The sequence below is a fragment of the Loxodonta africana genome, chromosome 3 (assembly GCF_030014295.1).
Source record: "Loxodonta africana isolate mLoxAfr1 chromosome 3, mLoxAfr1.hap2, whole genome shotgun sequence".
Classification (NCBI taxonomy): domain Eukaryota; kingdom Metazoa; phylum Chordata; class Mammalia; order Proboscidea; family Elephantidae; genus Loxodonta; species Loxodonta africana.
This window is the reverse complement of record NC_087344.1, coordinates 181,613,644-181,629,656: the sequence shown is the minus strand read 5'-3', so window position 1 is coordinate 181,629,656 and position 16,013 is coordinate 181,613,644. Positions and strand designations below refer to the sequence as shown.

General features: G+C 48.0%; 1 protein-coding gene across 1 annotated transcript; it reads right to left on the bottom strand.

The window, feature by feature from the left end:
* Positions 1-584: 584 nt before the first annotated feature.
* RIIAD1 (regulatory subunit of type II PKA R-subunit domain containing 1) lies at positions 585-15,985 on the bottom strand. Its single transcript, XM_003409350.4, has 5 exons — positions 15,862-15,985; positions 15,132-15,208; positions 10,418-10,464; positions 9,078-9,205; positions 585-8,488 (listed from the first exon to the last, which is right to left on the bottom strand). The coding sequence occupies exons 1-4, from the start codon at positions 15,943-15,945 to the stop codon at positions 9,135-9,137; spliced, it is 279 nt and encodes a 92-aa protein (XP_003409398.2). The 5' UTR covers positions 15,946-15,985; the 3' UTR covers positions 585-8,488; positions 9,078-9,134.
* Positions 15,986-16,013: the final 28 nt, after the last annotated feature.

Sequence of the window (16,013 nt, the reverse complement as noted above, 5' to 3'; positions counted from 1 at the left end):
GTCAGCAGATCTTCAAATATTTTCTCTGTGTTTTCTGTCCTCCCTCCCTGTTCTGGGACTCCAATCACATGCAAGTTATCCTTCTTGATAGAGTCCCACATGATTCTTAGGGTTTCTTCATTTTTTTTTAATTCTTTTATCTGATTTTTTTTCAGCTATGTTGGTGTTAATTCCCTGGTCCTCCAGATTTCCCACTCTGCATTCTAATTGCTCGAGTCTGCTCCTCTGACTTCCTATTGCATTGTCTAATTCTGTAATTTTATTGTTAATCTGGATTTCTGCATGCTGTCTCTCTATGGATTCTTGCAACATTAATTTTTCCACTATGTTCTTGAATAATCGTTTTGAGTTCTTCAACTGTTTTATCAGTGTGTTCCCTGGCTTTTTCTGCGGTTTGCCTTATTTCATTTCTGAGGTCATCCCTGATGTCTTGAAGCATTCTGTAAATTAGTTTTTTATATTCTGTATCTGATAATTGCAGGATTGTATCTTCACTTGGGAAAGATTTTGATTCTTTTGTTTGGGGGGTTGTAGAAGCAGTCATGGTCTGCTTCTTTATGTGGTTTGATATCGACTGCTGTCTCTGAGCCAAAAAAAAAAAAAGATATAGTAGTGGTTTATTCTATAATTGCTCACTGAGTCTTCTCTTGTTTTGTTTTCTTTCAATATACATGGATGGGCTACTAGATTGTGCTGTCTTGATTGTTGTAGCCCTTGACTTACTTATGACCTATTACCAGCTGGTTTGGGCTGTTGCCAGATATATATGCCTGAGTCTATTCACTATTCTTGAGTAGAATCTGATTTTGGGTCATGAAGTGTGTGCTGCACTCTAACACCTATCCACCTCGAGAAGTAGTGGTGATAGTTGTGTGCACCAGATTCTATTAGCAGCTGGGGTTCACACTCCAGGGTGGGCAGGATGCTGACAGGCTTCCCCCAAGTGTCAGTGAGGTAGGTGTGTCTCTATTCCTATAGCACCTTGGTGGGAGGGCACTGCAGCTGTACCTTAGGCCTCCAATGTAAGTACCTCTACTGATTGGTAGGTGTCACCCTCCTTAGTCCCCTAAGGCAAGAGGCTAGGTGGTCTGGGGGGAGCTTCAGCCCTCAGTTCCCTGTTGTGGGTCAGTTAGGACTCTGTTGAATAAGCAGAGATATCAGACCTGGGAAACTTGTTTTTCCAGTAAATCCGCTAAAAAAAAAATGCAGTCAGATCCCTGTCAGAACTGCCTTTGGATTATAACTGCCACCTTGTTCCCTGTAAGGATGAAAGCCCGAGATTTGGATCATGTATGCTTGGCTGGAGCTGGTTCTGTGTTTTTAGTCCAATTAGGGAAGGATTTTTGGTCTCTGGGTTTTTTGTGGTTGCTTCTCTCAGGCAGGAAGAATGGGTTAGGAAAAGACCAAAAAAAAGGGAAAAACAAAGCCGCCACGGAGCCGGAGCCGTTCTCCCTCTGGCTCAGGAAATTCCAATGTTAATGAAGCCGCCTGGGAAGGGGAGGGGGGGATTCAGAAAAACAGGAGAGTAGCACCCCAGAACATAGCCAAAGTTGCTTATCTTGCTTGGGATGACTATTTTATCTGTCGCCTATGTGTGCTGGCTGTGTGGAGATTGCCCCCGAGGGTCTGGCCCGCTAAAGCCACGGTCAGATCCTCCGCTGCCAGTCCAAAGCCCAGCATCAAGGTTCCCCTGCTGGGACGCTGCACTCCTGGCTCCAAAACCAGTCACTGCCTCCCGGGGACTTCTTGTCCCGCCAGCTGTGTCGCTGGGCCACCTCAACGGACCGGCTGGGCCCCCTCCCGGGGTTAGTTTAGGGGAGTAGGGCTGCGCCCCATGTTTGTGCCGTGAGTAGATGCCGTGTTCAGCTCCCCTGCGCCCAGTCCAAAGCCCGGCGCCAAGGTTCCCCAGCTGGGACGCTGCATTCCCGGCTCCAAAACCAGTCACTGCCTCCCGGGGACTTCTCCCACCAGCCGCGTCGCCACGCCGCCCGCGCAGACCGGCTGGGCCCCCTCCCGGGGTCAGTTCAGGGGGGTAGGGCTGCGCCCCTTTATTCGCTGTCACAAGATTTTGTGTTCAGCTCTCCTGGGCCCAGTCCTAAGCCCGGGACCAAGGTTACCTGACTGGGACATTGGCTCCAGGCTCCGAAAACAGTCGCTGCTTCCCCGTATTTGTTCGTCCTCCATCTCTGTCATTCAGGTCAACTCTTTAAATCTGTGTTTGTTGTTCAGGGTTCGTAGATTGTTATGTATGTGATCGATTCACTTGTTTTTCCGAGTCTTTGTTGCAAGAGGGATCCGAGGTAGCGTCTACCTAGTCAGCCATCTTGGCCCCGCCTCCCCTCCATTTAATTTTTGACAACTTCTAATTTTCATAGTTTTTTTTTGTAATTTTCATAGATCCATACTTTGTACATTCCATGTTCCGGATATTAATGGATGTTTCTAGCTCTTTCTTCTCATTTTACATCGTGCCACATCAGCAAATTAAGGTCCTGAAAGCTTTACTCCACCCACATCATTAAGGTGGACTCTACTTTGAGGAGGCAGCTCTTCCCAGTTATATTTTGAGTGACTTCCAACCTGCGGGGCTCATCTTCTGGCACTATATCAGACAATGTTCTGCTGCTATTCATAAGGTTTCCAATGGCCAATTTTTTCAGAAGTAGATCACCAGGTCCTTTTTCCTAGTCTGTCTTAGTCTGGAAGCTCTGCTGAATCCTGTCCACCATAGGTTCCCTGCTGGTATGTGAAATACTGGTAGCATAGCTTCCAGCATCACAGCAACTTGCAAGCCACCACAGTTCAACAAACTGACAGAAGAGTGGTGGCTACTCAGGCCTCAAACAGGCATTTTCCAAGTGGTGTGCTGAGTTCCCGGCCATGCCCAGGAGAGGGCAGTAGAGGCCAGTCCAGTTTAGACTGAGAGTGCCCAGCTTTCTAGACTGCCCTTCCTTCCCACCCCGTGAACATGGCCAAGAGGGAACAGCAAGAGTGAAGGCGATCCTCACTGCAAGCCTATGGAACAGCTGCTCCAATTTTGAGGACAGGAAACCTAACACCTCAGAGCCTGCTTCAGGTCACTCCGTGGCAACGCTAGGCCTGCCTGCAGCCCACCCATAAGCTCACGTCTTTATTCTCTTGATGTCGATCCAATCCGAGCAGCAATTCCCAGAAGCTCCTAACTTTTTAAGCCTAAAAGTAAAATAGATCATAAGAGATGGAAAATATCAGGTCATTGAATGCTGAAGCATCTCCCATTACAAAAGCCTGCCCTTGACCCTACTTCTCCTTCTAACCACTGCTGTTCCTCCCATCTTCCTTTCACAGCCAAGCTCCTAGAAAGTAGTCTCCACGGGCTGTGTAGATCCACTTCCACATCCTCATCTCGAAGTTGCTACTAAACCCACTGCAGCCTCACTTCCACCCACCCCACCCCACTGAAGCCACTCACATTAACATTGTCCCTGACTCAACTGCAAATTCAATAGATACTCTTGGATCTAAAATCATCTCCCTGTTTCCCCTGCCACTATCTACACCCCCTCTGTATTCTCTTAGTGAATGGTTCCATCATCCCCCTACTTGTCCATGCCAGAACCCTGGAAGTCATTCTAGAACCTACACCCTCTCTTATAACTACAGCCCATTCCAATCAGCAAGTCTGTCAGTTCCGCCTGTTCTCTATGCCACTGCACAGGTCAAGCCCTTATCCTGCTGCCCACCCATGCATCCACCCATTCGGCCATTCAACAAGTGTTTATTGAGTAGCTATTATGTGCCAGGCATTGTTCTAGGTGCTAGCCATGGAGTGACCTGGCAAATCCTGCTCTCATTGGAGCTCAAATTCTTGGAGGTGACAGAAAATAATGAGAAAATAAGCAAGATAATATCAGAGAATGATAGGTGCAGTGAGGGTGATGTGATGGAGAATGGCTAAGGGGAAAAAAATTAAATGTTAAAAAATGGCTGGGGGAGGTTACCTCAATCGGACCACTAGGAAAAGACTCTGAGAATGTGACAAGAAGCTATCTTGGGCACTGTTGTCTGGCTAAATACTCCATTTCTCAGCCCCCCTTAAACAGGTGGCCATTTACACAATTCTGGCCAATGGGTGTTAGTGAAAGTCAGCAGGGGTGGAGGGGATGTTTTGGGGGAATGTTTGCCTTCCTGAGAAGGAAAAGAATCACTGGCACAGTCCCTCCCTGCCCACGTTTGACCATGAGGGAACGAGAGCAAACTGCAGAGATGCAGTCCCTGAACCAACGCTGGCAGCTGCCACCTCCAGACTTGCTGTGTGAGAGACCAAACCTAAACTCACTGCCCTTGGAGTCAATTCTGACACATAGTTACCCTATAGGACAGAGCAGAACTGCACCATAGAGTTTCCAAGGCTGTAATCTTTATGGAAGCAGACTGCCACATCTCTCCCCCTGCAGAATGGCTGGTGGGCTCCAACTGCTGACCTTCCAGCTAGCAGCCTAGTGCTTTAACCACTGCGCCACTTATAAAAGACAAGCAAGCCCTATTTGTTTAAGCTGCTCGTAATAGGATTTCTCTTCCTTTCAGCAGAAAGCATCCCAACTTGGACCACTAGCCATGTGAAGATCTGGGGAAGAGAAGCCCAGGGAGGTTCAAAGGCCTTGAAGTGGGAACTACGTTGGCATGCTTGGGGAGGAGAAAAGATGAGTGGCTAGAGCAGTAAGGTGGGAGGTGAAAGAGTAGTAATGGGATAAAGTCTGAGAGGTGGAGGGGATCTTGTAAAGATTTGTAGCCCTTGAAAGGCCATCTAGATTTTCTTTTGAGTGCATGGGAGACCACGGAAGGACTTTAGCAGGGGAATGACATAATCGGATTTAGGTTTCTTATAAAAGATCATCCGAGCTGTTATGTGGAGAATGAAGCAGGGAGTGCAGGTAGGATAGTCACTGTTTTGGGGTGGCCCAACAGCTATTCCCAAGCCCCTTTTCTCTTGCTACCTCTCGCTCTACAAGCTGGAAGAACTCACTATTCCCTTTCTCAGTCTCTGTTGAGCTTTGAGTGGCCCACGTGAGCCTATCTCGGCCTGTGAGACTCCCATAGGATAGACTTCCAGGAAAGCTTTTCTCTCCTTATAAAAGGGACAGACTCAGCTGGTGTGGCTCTCTCCCCTTCTCCCTGCTGGAATGCAGAAATGGCGCCTGAGAGCAGGAGCCCCCTTGCAATCATGAGGTGACAGGCTAAGGCTGGCAGAGTGAAAAAATACGAGCCTAGTCCGGGTACTTGACATCGTTACACCTTTGAATCTTGCCGCCTGCTAGACTTCTTTTTAGGTAAGAAAAATAGCTTCCTATTTGTTTAAGCAAGGAGCCCTGGGGGCGCAGTGATTAAAGCATCCGGCTGCTTTTGGTTAAAAGCTTGGCAGTTTGAATCCACCAGCCACTCCATGAGAGAAAGATGTGGCAGTGTGCTTCGGTCAAGATTTAAGAGCCTTGGAAACCCTATGAGGCAGCTCTACTCTGTCCTATATTGTCATTGAGTTGGAACTGACTCAACAGCAGTGGGTTTTTCTTTAAGCCACTGCAAATTAGGTTTTCTGTTACTTGCAGCTAAACACATTCTCGACTGACATAGTAGGCAAGAGAGCCAGCAGACAGACTGGTTGTGAAGTGACTAGTGGTGTAGGTGAGACACAGTGGTGGCTTGGATGATTGCAATTGTCTCCGTAGGTCTTTCCATTTCTAGTCTTAGCTTCCTCTAATTTTCTTCCACACTATCACACTTTCTAAATGCAAATCACTTCATGAACTCCTCTTATCTTAAAATTCTTCACTAGCTCTCCACTGCCCACCTGATAAAAATTTAGATTTTTATCTCCTCTGCCTAGTTCACAGCACCCTTTACCATGGGCCCCTACCTTCGCATCTTGTCCCATTGCCTGGCACGCCTCCCATAACCCACACCCCTTACTGAACACCCCCACGTGCCAGCACTGTCCATTCTTTATCTCTACTCCAAACCACCGTGAGAGGTGGTTACTACAAGTCTCCTTTCATAGATGAGGAACCTAATGCTTGAGGAAGATAAGTGACTTGCCCACCCAGGAAGTGGTGGATCAGGATTCAAACTCTGGTCTGATTTCAAAACAAATTAGAGATTTCTTTTTCTCACCTATCAACAAGCCTGAAGGTAGGTGATTACCCAGCTGTTCAGGGGCTCAAAGGCACCATCAGGGCCCCAATGTCTTCTGATCTTTCCACTCTGCCACTTCAGCAGGTTGGCTTTCACCCTCTCACTTTGTGGTCTCAAGATGGCTGCTCAGCTATAGCTGTCATATTCAGGTTCAAACAAGAAGGGGGGGCTACACCGCTGATCTGTTCACCCTAGCGCCCCCCCTTTTTTAAGAAAGCAAAAGCTTTCCTAGAAACCCCCAGCACACTTTCACATGGTTGCTCCTAGCTGCAAGGAGGGCTGGGAAATCAGGGAATGTGATTGTTATGGTTGGCTCAGATCAACCATGATCCACTACGTGGGGCTGAGCCCACTGCTGCCCAGAACAGAACTGGGGTTCTGCTAGCAAGGAAGAAAGAGGGCATGAGGATGGGCTGGTGACAAACAGGGTCTGCGCCCATCATTTCTCAGCAGAATAGAAGCCCCAGAGTTACCCTGATGACCCTGCGCCTCTCCCCACTTCCTCCCTATGTCTGCCTGGCAAACCCTTTTTCATCCATCACATGCCCAACTCCCTCCCCCAGGTAGACTTGGTGCTCTTTCTTCTGCCTCCCTCTGTATTATGTACATGCTTCTATCATGGGTCTATAATTGCCACTATAGCAATTTTTTTTTTATAGCAATTAATGTATTATAATGTGACTGGTCATTCCATTATGCACTCACTCATTTTCTCCACAAATGCTTACTGGGCACCTGCTGTGTGTAGACACTTGCTAGGAGCTGGGGGTTCAAAAGCGAATGCATTAGCTTTCTGGATTTGGTCCCTTCCCTTATGGAGCTTTCAGTCTAATAAGTGGGCTATTCAGATATATAGACACTGAAAATACTGCACGCTAAGGCCCAGGACAGCAGAACGACGCGGATATGGGAGAAAAGCCCACCTCCTCAGACCATGAACAACTGGGTGGCAGGGGCTGTCTCATGTATTCCCTAGGACCTAGCGCAGTGTCTCACACAACACATATGCTCTAGGGCTATGTGCTAAATCCACTCATTACTCAGGAAAGCGAGGCTTTGAATGTATTTTCAGCTCTCATTTGTACCCGACACCCCTTAAGAATGAGCAGCTGTACTCCTGCAGTATTAAATCATGCTCTCAAAAAAAAAAACTCAAGCATCTTGAAAATCACTTTGCTCTTCCCCACACTGTTGCAGGTTTCTTCTCCCAGGAAAGTTTCCCTAAAAGTGCCTAATATAACACCTCACAGCAGAGGCCTGTGGAGACACGTGTTTTTTTGGCTGAAGGCTTCATTTGGATTTTCTAAACAGGGCTACCTCATTGTCAGTGCCAGCGCTGCTGAGTGCGATTCTGAAAGCACTTAGAGTAACTCCTCAGGCCCCTGTTCCGCAGCTTATTTGGCATCGTTTTAATGTTCTAAGCACTCTGTTTTGCTGCCCTTTCTACCACTGCAGGTGAAGGCAGCTGGGGGCAAGGCAGGCAGAGACAGGGAAACAAATACAACCCCTGCTTTGGTCAGTGCTTCTGTTGCCATGGGGATGTTGACCAGTGGCACAAAGGTGAGAGGTCCTTTATACAGTGGAGCCAGTGGGCTGTGGAGCCCAGAAAGTAGCACATAAACACGTAAGGCTTCCAAGACTCCTAGGCTGGAAAAGGACTTCATAAGGCCAGCTGACCCATTTCCCTACCTCTTAGCTAAAAATTGAACAGATGGACAGCTTGTTCCTAAAAACCCTCAAGAATAAAGTCTACAATCTCCCTGAGTCACCTGGCAGGCTCTGATTTCACAATATTCATGACCCTGGATGAATTTTCTATGTCTAATCTCATTCTCTCTTGCGTCCTTCCAGCCCAATTCCTCCTACTATTGCTTCTATGGAAATAAAAGTTAATCATCACCCTCCACGTTGTAACCCAGGAGATAAGATAAGGAGGAACTAAAGCTGCCACTGCTACAGTGTGGGCTCTGCTTGTCCCTGTACCACTGCACCCAGCCATGGTTGTGCAGGGGTCCCCATCCCTGTTCTGTGTGTCCTCCCAGCAGGCCAGCCCGTCTTGGCTGTCGGAATGAGTGGGCTGCAGGGGCAGGCAGTACACGGTATTGAAGTGTACACGCCCACTGACCTAGCTGATAGGCCCCTGGGCTGGCACTGCTGCCCCACAGTTAGTCAAAGGCCATCTTCCTCCTTCTGAGTGAAACAAGGCGGACAGAATAGGATGGATTGTTTTTAACAAGTATCTTTGTGACAGCAGACAGAGCCCAAGGCAGCTTGGATACCCACACTGATGGCAACAAGGCTCTCTTGCTTCCAGATGACCCTGCAAAACAGAAATGGTTCTGCTAAATTAGGAGTGTGGCTTTTTCCCACCTCACACTGAAAGGAAAAAAAAAAATCCCAGCTTTCAAAGTCATTTCAGAATCCTCCTGCCTGAAAAATGTGTGATAGCATAGCCTGGTTTAAAGGCAAGGGGAGCAGGAAACTGACCAGCCCAAGATGCAGATGCAAGCATAAGGGGGATACCGCTCCCACCTCTTCCAGAAGCAATGGGAAAGCCCTCCCTCCCACCACAGGACCTGAGGAAAAGGCCACCTGCAGAGGCATTCTGACAGCAGGAGCTAGCCATCTCCTGGTGGTTCTCTATCCCCGAACAGGCCCCTTGCCCTGCTCCTAATCCATTTCACTGGGTTAAAATAGATGTCCCTTCCTGCTACTGACATGCCAGACAAACCTTGGCCACCCTTCACAGTCCCCATTTCTCCCAAAAATAGTGTCGAAAAAATTAAACACCTGCTTTGAATTTCTCTCTAGCTTCTCTGTTTGGTTTCCTCCACACCTGGGACCAAGAAGCCAGGGCTTATTTTCAAGGGAATAAAAATGCCCCGTCTCTAAGGGAGGTCACCACCTACCTCGAGGTTCGATTCCTGCTGCCCTCTCCCAACAACTGAGCATCATGATTTTGCTCATTAAGTCGCTTTCTTTTCCTTAATTAGCTGCATGCGAATCTTGTTGGGAAGTCTCGGATCCGTGAAATAGTCTGGGATAAGAATCAAAACGAAGAAATCATCTAAACCTGAGGGAAAAAGCCTGGGAGGGAGATGCTTACTCTGCTAAAAGTTTGGATGGCTTGGTCCTAGCAGGCCTGTCACTGCTGGCCCTGCTTTACAACATAAAGTCACAGCAAATCCCTGTGACTGCTGTCCCTGCCCGAGCCGCTCTGAGCCTGCCAGCTCAAGTGTTCCCAGCAAGGGCTCACACGGGACAACTCTGTCCTCTGTGCTGGCAGTGCGTCTGTGCACACGGAGCATCAAAAGGCTAAGGGATTCTCTGGGTTTTCTGCTCCTGGCCTATCTCAAAACAAACAAATAAACCAAACCCGGTTGCCATCGAGTCGATTCCAACTCATAGTGACCCTACAGGACAGAGTAGAACTGCCCCATAGGGTTTCCAAGGAGTGCCTGGTGGATTCCAACTGCTGACCTTCCCCTCAAAATGCCAAGTATTATTCTTGTCTCAACTCTGCTCATCAGCTCCTGTCTCTGGGATATTACCCCTTCTCTGAGAATATCCTCTCAGAGGAGAGGCAGGCTCTCACACGCAGGATGACGGCAGGAGGTTTTTATACACCCAGCATAACGTGAATCAGACGCAGCATCTGCTGTGGCAGCAAAGGTGTACTCAGGTCCAGTTAGAAACGGTTTCAAGACACAACCAACTCCCAGGGCTAAGAGGACCCAAGAAATATTCAACCTGGCCCCTTCCCTCTAAATCCCACTGACCTTAAGCCATCTGGGGCAGCTAAACCCATTAGAATCTCCTGGGGAGCCTTTAAAACTATGGCTGCTGCTGGGTCCCACCCCAGACTCATTAAATAACAAAACCTCTAGGGGTGGGGCCTGGGCATCAGTTTTTTTTTAAAGCCCCCCAGGTGATTCTAATGTGCAGCCCAGATTGAAAACTCTGCTTTAAGGTTCCCAGGAAAAGAGCTGCCAGAATGTTCCTTTGGGACTCTTAAAATTCTTAATGATCCTCACCATTAGGAAGTTCTGCCTCATTTCTTATCTGTCCTCATTTTGAGGAAATGACAGTAAAGGGAAGAGCCTTCTGAACAAAGTTCCCTGGACGGGGTGGGTGGACAGTGGATGAAGCACCTCAGGCTCTGCAGGGAGGCTTATCCCAGTCTAAATCCACAATAATACTTTTTCCGCTGGTTTCCCCAGATGTCCTAAACTGATGCTGCCTTACTTACCTGCAGCAAATTCTTGGATGTTGTCAGGTCTTTTCAAAAACATTTCTCTGGAAAACATTAAGGATAAGGGTAGGAGGTAAGGCAAGGTTTAAGGCCAGCTATGCTACTGCTGCAGGGTCTCCTGCTTTCGTGGAGGGGATTAATCTGGAACCCACCCATCTTGGGAGTCAACAAGCAAATGGACTCCTGACAAAGAACCTTTCATTCATGATTTTCCATCAGCTCAGGATCTGAGGCATGGAGTCACACATCCTACGTGAAAATAAATCTAAGTACTGAACACCTCACAAAACAGAAGGGCTGCAGCCAGGTGGGGTTTGTTGTTCATTCAACAAACATTTTCAGACCACCAAATATCAAACCGGGGGAGGAAGGCAAGGATGAATGTTGCCTGGTCCTCAGGGGGCTCACACATGGTAGGGCATACATGCGATCCCACAGTCTTTGAGTAAGTTTCGCCAGGAATTCCCAGGGGGGGAAATACAATAAATGATACACAAAGCTGAAAAGACGGTTGGTCATGGTTGTGGACCCTCTGGTATAGCAGACAGTGGCTGTGATAATACCTGAACCCCGAGTGCCAGTGGGGAGTTGAAAATGTCTTATATCAAATAGAGTTCCATGCTTCATAAAGTATGTTCACAAATATTGTTTCACTTTACAACAACCCTGTGAAACACCAATACTATGCCCCCATTTTACACATGAAGAAACCAAACCTCCAAAAGGTTAATCATTGGCCCAAGTTCACAGAGCTAGTAAATAGAGAGAGAGCACCTGGGCCTTGCGACTTCAAGGGCAGTGCTCTCTACAATATTTTCCGTGGCCATCGGTCTGCCCTGCCCACTTTCCATCCCATCCCCAGACTAGAGGGCTGTCCCGCTGCCCCACCCAGGAAGCTGCTCCTGCCCAAGCTTCGAGAATGTTGTTCCCCTTCTCCCCCAATTCAGTGTGATAACTGTGGATCATAAACTATGTGTAAGTCACTGCACTGGATGGGATTGATGGGGAAAAAGAAAAGAAAATACAGCACCGCCCTCAAGGAATTTACAGTTAAGTAAAAGGGAACAGGTAAGTTTCCAAATGTTTGAAAGGCCAAGTAATAAGTGCCAAAAGAGAGGTATTAAATAGTACTCCAGGAGATTGAGAGAGCGGTTACTGAGAGCAGGACCCCAAAAATCTTCAGAGCAGCTGACATTTGAGAGGCCCCTTGAGACACGCATGAACTTCAAAAGGGAGGATGAGGGTTGAAGGACGAGAGCACACCAGACACAGGGGAACGGCAAGAGCAGAGGCTCAGAAACAGAATTGGAACAGTCCTGGCGCTACAGACTGAATTCCTCAAGGGGAGGAGCCGGGTAGTATGGTCCTCTGTATCCCCAGGGTCAGAAGAGCACTCATCAGGAGGCCTGTGGAATGAACAGCACTCAAGAAGTGCCTGCCCTGGGCTCCATGAGGCCTGTGGGATGAACAGAGAAGTTCAGTCTGGCTGGAGCATGGGGCAGTGAGAACTGAAGGAGGCTCTATTATGGGGGGCTCTGAATGCCAGGGAGAGACATTTATACTCAATTCAAAAGACAATGGGAATGGATAAAGGGCAGCATATAAAGGTGCCCTGGTGGTACAACGGTTCGGCACTCGGCTGCTAACTGAAAGGCTGGCAGTTCAAATCCAGCTAGCCTGTCCTCGGGAGAAAGATCTGGAGAACCGCTCCTGTAAAGATGACAGCATAGAAAACCCTACAGGGCAGTTCTACTCTGTCACATGGGGTCTCTATGAGTCAGAGTCGACTCAAGAGCACCTAACAACAACACAGTCACACAATGAAATACTCTACAGTAATGAAAATGAAGGACCTACAAGATACTGTTCAGCAAAAGCCAAACACAAAAGAGTACATATTGTAGGATTCCTTGTATATCAAGTAGAAAAAGGCAAAATGAATCTGTGATTAGAAGTTCGGATACTGGTTACCATTGTTGGGGGAAGGAGTGACTAGAAGCTGCCAGGAGGGGTCTGGAAAAAAAAACCCACTGCCATCTAGTCAATTCTGACTCATAGTGACCCTATAGGAGACAGTAGAACTGCCCCATAGGATTCCAAAGAGTGACTGGTGAATTCAAACTGCCGACCTTTTGGTTAGCAGTCAAGCTCTTAACCCCTGTGCTACCAGGGCTCCATGAGGGGTCCAAGGTACTGGTAGTGTTCTATTTCTTAATCTGGATGCTGGTACCACATGTGTTTTCTATGAAAATTCATCCAGCTTTACACTTTTGATATGCCACTTTTCTGTACATAGGTTATATTTCAATAGAATTTTTTTTTTTTTAAAGCAATGTGAAGCTACTGAAGATTTTTCCAGCTGAGAAATGATATGATCGGTTATGATCAGCGCTGTATTTTGGGAAGATTCGTCTGCCTAGGTATTTACAAAAACATCTAATGAAGTCTTTCTACAAGTTCATACTTGCTATCATAACCCCAGCCTAAAACCTGAGGTTTCTGGATGCTAACAGAAGTTTGATCCCTATACTTTCAATTTTTCAAGTCCAAACTTCCAGGTATTCAGAGTTCTGTGCACTGTATATGTGATTATAGACTGGAGAGCTGTGGCTGAATGGCCCTAAATCAGTAGGGTCTAAAAAACCCAAGTGAGGCGGTCTCTCCTCAATGACAGCAGGGGATGGGGCAGAGCTCCCATGGTTTGGGGTGAGCCTAGAGCAGAGACCTGCAGAACAGGCAAGGTCAGATGTGCTGCCCAGGATTGTGCCCCCTCTTCTCCCATCCTCTTGTCTCCTAGGAAGGACCAGCGGAAGCAGACAGTACAGATGAGTGGCAGATTCTGATTCATCCTGATACCGCCCAGAGGCAGTAACAGTTAACACACGCACGCACGCACACACAACAAATGAAAACAAACCTTCAAACTTCAAACACTTCCTCCTCCATCACCCCCACCCCAGGAGGAGAAAGGCCTAAAAGGGGTGAAGAGGATTGATTTCATGTAGGGTCGCTCCGGGGCAGCAAAAGGAAAGGCTTGGTTGAGGGGGATGATAAGGAAGGAAGGAGAGGCTGGCCACAGGCTGGCAGTTAGGCCCAGACAGCCAGCCTCCTCCTGGAAACTGTTTGTTCCTGGACAAACAAGACGCAGGGCCATCCCTGACATGTGACTAAAACAACGCCCTCTTCCTTCACTGCACCCAAGTGTGCTAATCCTTTTGTGTGTCAACAATGCAGACGCTGATTTAATTCAGGCTTTTTTAACTTCTCTCCCCAATATCTCTGCAGGAGTCACTCTGAACTTGGACTGTAAGGTGTCATCCAGCAGAGGCACAGGGTAATCCTTTATTTTCACTTAGAACAAAAGGTACAAAAAGTGATGGCTTGATCCCCAAGCCTCCTAGTGACACAGGATCCCTTAACTGCCTTAACCTTTGCCCCAAACAACCAACCTTCCAAGAGTAACTGCATAGCTTTCAGTTTTCCCTCTCTCCTTCCCGTATCTGCCCTCTGAGAATCTGCTGCCACTCAGAGAAACAGGAAGAACAGTGAGAGCCAGGAAAAGCAAAGGTGTGAAAGAGCAAAAAAGACAGCCCTTTCCAGGTCTACTTTTGAGAAGACAAAGGAGAGACCCACTTCTGTGCTCCCCAGCTCCCTGGTCTGTGGACCGTGTGCCTACCGTACAATGCACTGGAAAACCCAGAGGTTAGAATCATGGTTCAGCAACTTGGAGAAGTTATTTCACCTCTCTGAGCTTCACTTTTCTCATCTGCAAAGTGGAAATGATAATAAGCTAGCTTTTGTAGAGCTGCTGGGAGGATAAGCAAAAGTGTACCAAGATGCCACATACGGGGTGGGTACCAGGGACACAAGCATAACCCCACTAGCTTGGAGCCTTTGGTCTGCTAGGAGAAATGGAAGACTGACAGTGTGATTGTAATATGGTGTGATAACTGCTAATGGAGGGGACCCATACGATACCTGGAAACGGAAACCATTATTATTTAAGTCTCAAACCATATTTGAGATAGCGCTACTGTTCTCATCCATTGCTGCGCCATGACTCTCCCCCACCCTCTTCAGGTCTTTGCCCTTCAGTCCAACAGGAGATTTTCCCATTCAAGCAAATGCCAGGGTGGAAGGCAGTATGGGGGAAGGAAAGAACACACTCAAGACATGGTGGAAAATGGAATTCTTTCCCCCAAGACTTACTGGGGGGGTGGCTTCCAACCCTGGAGTCTTACTCCAACAAGGATTCTCAGGAAGGGAAGGACCAGACATCTGAATTTTCTTTTAAACCTCTGCTAGTGATCTTGTCGAGGGCACTGGGTTTTTGGTTTTTTAGTGATTTTGTTAAGCTCTAGTTGAGAATAGTGTTCTACACCCAATGGCTGCCTCTTGGGTTTCTTGATGCCAAATTTCTTCTTACAAGAGTCAAAAGGTATACATTTATCCTGAAAGTTAAAGTGAATGAATATTAATATTTTTGAGAATTTAGAGATAACTGAAGGAAAGCTCTAGAGATAACCAAAGAAAACCCTGGGTGCCACAAATCCCAGAGTGGAGGGAAAAAAAAAAATCTTAGGGTGTTTTCTAACTTTCATACCTTAAAGGAAGTGCTTATTTAAAGAAAGCAAGGGTCACTCACCTAACCCCAACGAGATTTGGTAAAAGTTCCACGAGTTGCCCAAGGCCAGCCTGGAAAACCACCTACCTGAAGAAACCACTTATGAGCAGCTCCACCTCTTTGTGGTTCCTTAGGTATTTTTCGTTAGCAATCCGAGTCTGAATCTGGGGGCAAGAGCAAAGGGCCACTCTCCATTAGGGACAGATTCAGGGTTCGAGCCCTAGAGATGTGAAGGGCTGGGGGAAACAACATCGCATTTAACTCAGGTCTTTTCCCAGGACGCTTGAAATTTTAAGTCGCCCATTTAATGCTGCTCTTTTTTTTTTTTCTGTTCAGGCTAGGGGCGTTAACAGTCGGATCGCGACCGTCGGGAAGTTCTTTTTTGTATCTAACTTCACGTACCCGGCGGGAAGTTCGGCCCATTTCTTTGGCGGGTCTCTGCTTTAGTTCTTTCTTCCTTTTCAGGTGCCTGTCGGGCTCTGCTGGAAACCCTGGTGGCGTAGTGGTTAAGTGCTACGGCTGCTAACCAAAAGGTCGGCAGTTCAAATCCACCAGGCGCTCCTTGGAAACTCCGCGGGGGCAGTTCTACTCTGCCCTATACGGTCGCTATGAGTCGGAATCGACTCGACTGCAATGGGTTTGCTTTGGTTTTTGGTCGGGCTCTGTGCAGGACCCCAGAAGGCCAGGGGCCCGCCGGAGGTCTTCGCGACTCCTGCCGCCCCTTTACCTGCTCCCTTCTCTTGGCGGCCCTCCTCCCAGTTATGAGGGTCCCGTCCTGGGAGAGCTGCACTTTGAGGGGAGAGGAAACCGCACCCACCTTGAAGTCGCGCAGTTTCTCCACTTGCTCGGGGCTGAGCACCCCGGGGTCGGCGCCCAGCAACCCGTGCCGCGGCGACTCCATCTTGTCTCTGTCGTCAAGGCGACGAGCCGCGCGGCCGGGGAGGTCCCGCCCCTGCCCCGCCCCGCCCG

Coding starts and splice junctions, on each gene's coding strand:
- RIIAD1 (XM_003409350.4), bottom strand. CDS start 15,945: ATGGAGTCGCCGCGGCACGGGTTGCTGGGCGCCGACCCCGGGGTGCTC. Junction 15,209..15,861: donor AGAAACTGCGCGACTTCAAG/GTGGGTGCGGTT, acceptor TCTTGCCCCCAG/ATTCAGACTCGGATTGCTAA. Junction 10,465..15,131: donor CTCATAAGTGGTTTCTTCAG/GTAGGTGGTTTT, acceptor AATGTTTTCCAG/AGAAATGTTTTTGAAAAGAC.